General features: G+C 34.8%; 1 protein-coding gene across 1 annotated transcript; it reads left to right on the forward strand.

The window, feature by feature from the left end:
* The first annotated feature begins 5,732 nt into the window (after positions 1-5,732).
* LOC121211420 (uncharacterized) lies at positions 5,733-7,423 on the forward strand. Its single transcript, XM_041084185.1, has 4 exons — positions 5,733-5,995; positions 6,053-6,264; positions 6,406-6,699; positions 6,852-7,423. The coding sequence occupies exons 1-4, from the start codon at positions 5,733-5,735 to the stop codon at positions 7,421-7,423; spliced, it is 1,341 nt and encodes a 446-aa protein (XP_040940119.1).
* Positions 7,424-7,635: the final 212 nt, after the last annotated feature.

The following is a 7,635-nucleotide window of genomic DNA, read 5'->3' on the forward strand; positions in this document are numbered from 1 at the left end:
TTTAGAAATAATTTGAAGTACAATTTTACCACGTGTTGTTTAAAATGATTTTTATTCAAAACATAGTGTTTATTATATCAAAATGGTTTTGTCAAATAAAGCTTGGGTCAACAATATCACAATTAAATATTAGAGTTTAAAAAATTTCATAATTTAAAAAATAGAATATAACAATGTTTAAAAATTTTATTAAATTTTTTTAAAATTTTACACAAAATTTTGAAAACAAACAAATACTACTTAAAAAACCTTTTAAAATAGAATTAAATATATATTTTAAATATTTATATGTATTTTATTTTTTATAAATACTATTAAAAATTTAAAAACAAAATTGAATACTATTTACAAATATTATTAAAAAATAAAAAATTCTATGAAATTTAAAATTGTCTAAAAATATTTTTAAAAATTAAATACTTTATAAAAATATTTAAAACTGTTTAAAAATCCTAAACCCTATGATAAACACATTAATTTACATAATTCTTGTGTCTAATTTGGTTTATTTCTGAATTAATTCCTGCTTAATTGGTGTTTTTATGATTTAATCTTGTCAGAGATGTAGTTGGTCAAAAAACGAGCAAAAATGGGCCAAATTGAAAGACAAATAATTGAGTCGGGGCCAAATCATAAAGATAGGAAGGCCAAGGATTTAACATCAATTTTAACTTTGTAAAAAGCTAAAAATAGAATATATTATTTTGTTTTATTTAGTTTTATTATTTATTATTATTTTATTTTATTATTTTAGGATTAAGCTATTTTTAGTAAATCCCATGTATATAAATAGGGGCTTTTAATTCTTAGAAAAATCATCTCTTGTCTTTGTATTCCTACTTCTACTTGGAATAGAAATACTCTCCTTTTCCCTTTCCAAATTGGAGTTTAGCATTCTGCCACTTTTTCATTTCGTTTTGTTTCTTTTGTCAAATTGGGCTAATTGCCTTCCAAGTGCTTTTCCTTTCCAATTTCCATCACATTTCACATAAATCCATCATCATCACTTTCAAGCATGAATAAATTCATGCTCCACTAAATTTTATCTTAGCTTTAGGCCAGTGTTCTTTCCGGTCGAGAATTGTGAGATTCGTACTCGCGCCTAAAATCCTTCCAATCGATATTCACCTTTTTCCTAAGTATCGGGAAGGACCAATCATCCCTTAAAGTTGAATTCAATTTCAAGTCAAAGTGTACGTTGGGTTGGAGTCGTGTTTGCTTACAGTTGAAAATTCGAGTCGGTCGTGCTGTATTAGGATTTCCAAGAACAAATCGAGGAAGAGGCAATCAGGTTTAAACGACCCACGCGGTTGAGGCCATTGATTCGAGTTGAGTTCTTCAGAACGCAAGGCTGTCGGAATCTTGAATCGGGAACACGTGTATCTCTGTTAGATAATCGGTAAGGGTTGGTTTGCAGGTCGTACCGAAACCAGCTACTAGAGGAAGAATTGGTGGTTAGGACGTTCTTAACCGCTATAACCGGCTTATCGATTGGAAGAGAAGATTAATTTTCGAGGATCGATGCTCAACACGAAATTTACCGAGTCTAAGGCTAAGGCTTATTACATTTGATTACAAATTCCAATTTAATTTCTGATTTATTTAATTATTTATCTTAGCAGTTTAAATTATTTAGTTTCTACTCAATTTCAAAAATCCCCTGCTTTACTTATTTATCTACTTATTTTTCAGCTGGTATGTTTTGAGTCATGGGCACGACTCTAGCCACGACCCTTGACACGACATTCTGTTCATAAGCCAAACTCGAAAGTTGATTAGAGTACCAATCCCTGTGGACTCGACCCTACTACCACTCTACTACTAATTAGAGATATTTTGTAGGAATTATTTTTTGTGGATTCGACGCCCATCAAATTTTGGCGCTGTTGCCGGGGATTGGAGATATTTTCTAACTTTTGTTTGTCTACCTTATGTGTAACACCCCTTACCCGTATCCAAGGCTGGAACAGAGTACGAAGCATTACCAGACTTAACAATACACATAGACGAAAACTAGGCCATAAAATTTCATTTAATTCAAAACTTTTCGAACACATGCATAACAAACAAAGTTAACTATATCATCACATCAAAACATAGGACATGGCACGATTAATTAAACTTGTAAACCATAATGGATAAGGACTACATCTCATGATCATATACGATAACTCAATGCAGACTGATACGTATGGTCAAAATCATAATAAAAATACATATCACAAACCAACTTCCTATACATGCCACTCACTTGATATTTCTAATATTTGAATTAATTCTCCCAAAATGATAGTTTGATAGTGTGATTTTACCTCCGACGATCTCCAACCCCGAGCCGACCTGCCAATACTAAAGAAATGGAGAGGATGGGTAAGCTTTACGCTTAGTAAGTTCATATGAAAATAATAAGCAATTACTACCACACTTTTCAAGATAAAACACTATAATTGTACAATTACACATGTTCAGGTTAAGCTGTGTTATCGAGTTACAGTTACTAAATCATTCATATCTGAAGCTACAAAACTCCAAATTTAGTTTCGTTAATTTTCCTTGAAACTATATTCATATATATTTCTCCCATAAAATTTCCAGAATTTTTTGTTTAGCCAATTAGTACAGTTTATTCATTAAAGTTTCCCCTATTTTAGTGTACAACTACTCTGACCCCTGAGCACTACGAACCAAATTTATCACTGTACAGAATTTCAACGACCATGCCGTTTGTTTCCCTTAAAAATAGATTCAATAAGGAATCCATGCATGTAAGGTATGACTCTTAATAATTTTTTTACAATTTATGGTGAATTTCTAAAGTCAGAACAGGGGATCTCAAATTTATTCTGACACTGTCTCACAAAAATTATAATATCACACAATATATAACTCTTTTGCTCCCCCTGTTTCTTTTATATGAAAATAGACTCATTAATCTTTAATTCCATAATTTTTTTTGAAATTTAATTCAACTTACACAATTTTTGGTAAATTTTCAAAGTCATGCACTGCTGCTGTTCAACTCTATTTTACTACTAAAGTTCACTTTTACACAATTCACTTAATCCATTCCATTTTACCGAGGTTCGCTCAAATATCGAGCATATTGCTCATAAATTCAAATAAACATATAATTGCACTTGTTCATCACATAATCACTTTCACATGTATTTTCATTTAATCGATTTCCCCTTGAACTCATCGGAATAATAACAGATACACAATTGCCTGCACATTTTCCCATTTCCACACTTGTAGCCGAAGCTATCTGGTACGCATAGTAGCCTGCACTTAGTACTACACATGCGACCAATAATTTGGTACACGTAGTAACCTACACTTAGTACTACACACGTGATCACAGTTTTCGAGTACGCATAGTAGCCTGCACTTAGTACTACACATGCGACCAATTATCCGGTATACGTAGTAGCCTGCACTTAGTACTACACACGTGACCTCACAATAGTTCATTTGTATCGTTTTTATTCCGAAGGTTCAACCGGGAAATTCCTCACTTTTCAACATTTTACTAAATTGTCCGTAATCAATTTAAACTCATAACTTACATCAAATAACCATTTGATAGGCAGCCACATTTCATATGATATCAAAATATAATAACATAAAAAGAATCGATAGATTATTTATGGACGAACTTACTCGAAGTGTCGATCTCACTATCCATAGTACCAATTGTCCATTCATAGTATAATAAGACACAACTCAAATATCAAATCAGCTTTTAAGAATTTACATAACATATATCACATATTTCATATATCACTTGTCATGTATCATCATTTTCTTGCATTTCATGTAACATTCTTTCATGTCATATTTCCACATCATAAACACCATTCCATCAACTTTTCCAATATATTAAATCGTACAATATATGCAATAATAGTAAGAAATATAATTCAAACATAACATTGCATTATTATTATCATACGAACTTATCTCGATCCAGAAACGGCAATTTACCATTTTAGTTCATAACCTTGTATTTTCCCAATTTAAGCCCGAATCTTGATTTCCTTCATTTATAATATCACGTTTAGCCTAATAATTAGTCACACTATTCATACGGGTCCAAAAATTATATTTTTACAAATTTTCATTTTGACCCCTAAACTTTTGTATATTTGCACTTTTTCCCCAAGGTTCAGAAATTAAACTTCATCCTATTTTCTTATGTTTTATGACATGCTGATAATTTTTCCCTTCTATGGCAACATCAAATTCTCACTCTAACATGTACTTATGACTATTAGGTATTTTTACCGATTAAGCCCTTTTACTCATTTTCACTTAAAACCGAGTAGCACAAGTTGTCTAACATAATTTAAAATCTCATATTCTATCATAAAACACCAAAATACACAAATTTCACCTATGGGTATTCTTCCAATTATGAACCCTAGGTTGAATTATTGCTAGCATAAGCTAAATCAAGTTACCGGGACTCTAAAAACGTAAAAATCATTAAAAACTAGGCTAGAACGGACTTACAATCGAGCTTGGAAGCTTGGAAACCCTAGACATGGAGTCTCCCTTGGTATACACGTCCATGGTGAAGAAGATGAACAAAATTGGCTTTTAATTTTGTATTTTAATTCATTTTACCCCTAAATGACCAAAATGCCCTTTTTACTAAACTTTCCAAAAATTCCATCCATGTCCAATTTTTGTCCATAAACTTAGAAATTAGTCAAATTTCTATTTAAGACCAACTAATTAATATTTCAAAGCAATTTCATACTAGAAACTTCTAGAATGCAAGTTTTGCAACTTATTCAATTTAGTCCCTAACTTCAAATTAAGCACTTTATGTATAGAATTTCTTCATGAAAATTTTCACACAATCATGAAATCATATCATAGACCTTAAAATAATCATAAAATAATTATTTCTATCTCGAATTTGTGGTCACAAAACCACTATTCCTATTAGGCCCTAATTCGGGATATTACATTATGACCAGATCAGAACCGGGAAATCTAGAGTTTGAGCCAGAAATTGAGAAATTGGCCCAACAACTACGAAGAGAAGCCATACGACGTGGTAAACGGCCAAATCCCGGATTTGAAACTATATCTTACACCGAAGAATTTTTTGACGAACCAGACGAGATGGCTGAACAAACTATACGCCAGCTCGCAGCGGCACTGGATGAAAAATAGCCCTTATGCATAACCTATCCGGCAGGAGGAACGCCGTTTGAGCTAAAGTCAGGTTTGATCCACCTACTGCCCACTTTTCATGAACTACAAAACGAAAATCCACACACCGACCTTAAGGAGTTTCATATGGTGTGCACAAGCATGAAACCTTAGGGAGTAACAGAAGACCAAATCAAACTTCGTGCTTTTCCATTTTCATTAGCCGACTCTGCTAGAAAGTGGCTATTTTATTTGCTTCCGGGATCTGTCAACACATGGTTTGACATGTCTCGTTTGTTTCTTGACAGGTTCTTCCTTGCAACCCGAGCGGCCGAACTAAGGATGGATATCGTAGGAATCCGTCAAAAGTACACTGAATCGCTCTACGATTACTAAGAGCGATATAAAAAGCTGTGTGCAAGCTGCCCACAACATGGACTGACTGAACAGTCACTATTGCAGTATTTTTATGAGGGTTTACTCCCGATGAAAATGAAAATGATAGATGCTGCAAGTGGGGGGCGCTTGTTAACATGACACCTTAAAGAGTGAGAGAGTTGATTTCAACCATGGCTGCTAACTCTCAACAATTCCGACCGGTTACAGAACCCACTAGACGGGTTCATGGGTTAAGTTCTTTGTCTCTAAAAGATAAGATTGATAAGCCGACTAATGTTGTTCAAACTTTGCTTTTAGATAAAACAGGTCCAGCACGGTTATGCAGAATTTGCGCCAAGCTAGACCACCCGACGGACTCATGCCCGATTTTACAGGAGGATCTGACAGAACAAACGAATACTGTCGGGAACTTTCTAGGACCGCCCCAAAGATGGTATGACCCCTACTCGAACTCGTATAATGTGGGGTGAAAAGATCACCCGAATCTCAGTTATGGGACGAATCCTCGATTCAATCAACCGTTTCAACAAGGGCCGCCACAGAATCAACAGATACCAACCCCAAAGTCATCTTTGGAAGCCTTAGTGGAAAGGTTAGCCAACAGTACTAAAAAATTCCAACAAAAAACTGACATGCATTTGCAGGAGTTGGATAAGCAAGTGAGCAAACTCGCGCTCACGGTTAGCCGTTTGGAATCCCAAGGTAAGTTGCCGTCCCAAACTGAGCTAAATCCTTTACACAATGTAAGCGCTATAACATTGAGGAGCAGAAAGATTTTAGAGCCCGTACCTGGCACGAGTCGTGTCCACGATGCTGGTTGAGATGAGAAGAAACTTGACACAGAGGCTCTAGTAAAGTCAGCACCACAAAAGTCATTTGCAGTACCACCTCCGTTTCCCGGAAGACTTGCCCAATGCAAGAAGGAGCGAGACGATAAGGTGATCCTCGACACCTTTCAGAAGGTGGAAATCAACATACATCTTCTCGATGCAATTAAGCAGATCCCACGATACGCAAAATTCCTAAAAGATTTATGCACAAATAAAAGGAAACTTCTGGGCAATGAAAAGGTAAGTGTCGGAGAAAATGTCTCTGTCGTTTTGCAACAGAAAATGCCGCCCAAATGTAAGGATCAAGGTATTTTTTCATATCCTGTAAAATAGGTAGTGTCAGTATTAAAAAAGTAATGTGTGACTTAGGCGCATCAATTAATGTTATGCCTTTGACAATTTATAAACTACTTAACGCGGATCCTTTAAAGGAAACAGGTGTGATTATTTAGCTTGCAGATAGATCCGTAGTGCATCCGGAAAGAGTGCTGGAGGATGTTCTTGTTAAGGTAAACGAGCTAATATTTCCTGCAGACTTCTACATTATCGACATAGAGGATGACAACTCGACCAATTTGTCTGAGATACTTCTCGGAAGACCATTCTTGAGTACAGCACGAACGAGAATTGATGTTTGGAGTGGAACACTCACCATGGAATTTGACAATGAAATGGTTAAGTTTAATGTTTATGAGGATATGGGACATCCTAATGATAAGTCACAAAACGTGCCTTGCAGGAATGTAGATCTCGATGTTAAGCAAGAGGAATTATCGATGATCCAAAAACCAATACGTGAAGCTGTAATGAAGGCCTCGAAATTAGAGTTGAAACTGTTTCCAAAACGTACAAGAATTCCGATAGAGAATAATGCAAACTTGAACGGAGAAGCTCAAAGACACCTTAATCCACTAATAATAGGGGAATCCAGGAAGGGCTTCAAAGATAATAGGCAAAGGTTGAAACTTTTTTGCAAGAACATCCAAGTGCACGAGATGGAAAAATTAAGTCTCAATGAGCCAAACGGATAACATTTATGGTCGTCGAGCTAACGACGTTAAACAAAAGCGCTTTTTTGGAGGCAACCCAAATTTATTTTCATTTATTTAATTTTGAGTTTTAGTAAGATTTAGGTTGTAAATAAATAATTTTTTATTTAATCTAGTGAATTTGCTATTTTCAAGAACGTAATGGAGGTTTTGCAGAAGTCAGATAATGATGGTGGCGTGGGCACGCCGTGCTA

Source organism: Gossypium hirsutum, chromosome A12 (genome assembly GCF_007990345.1).
Source record: "Gossypium hirsutum isolate 1008001.06 chromosome A12, Gossypium_hirsutum_v2.1, whole genome shotgun sequence".
Taxonomy (NCBI): domain Eukaryota; kingdom Viridiplantae; phylum Streptophyta; class Magnoliopsida; order Malvales; family Malvaceae; genus Gossypium; species Gossypium hirsutum.

Coding starts and splice junctions, on each gene's coding strand:
- LOC121211420 (XM_041084185.1), top strand. CDS start 5,733: ATGGCTGCTAACTCTCAACAATTCCGACCGGTTACAGAACCCACTAGA. Junction 5,996..6,052: donor CTAGGACCGCCCCAAAGATG/GTATGACCCCTA, acceptor CCCGAATCTCAG/TTATGGGACGAATCCTCGAT. Junction 6,700..6,851: donor GCCCAAATGTAAGGATCAAG/GTATTTTTTCAT, acceptor TTTAGCTTGCAG/ATAGATCCGTAGTGCATCCG.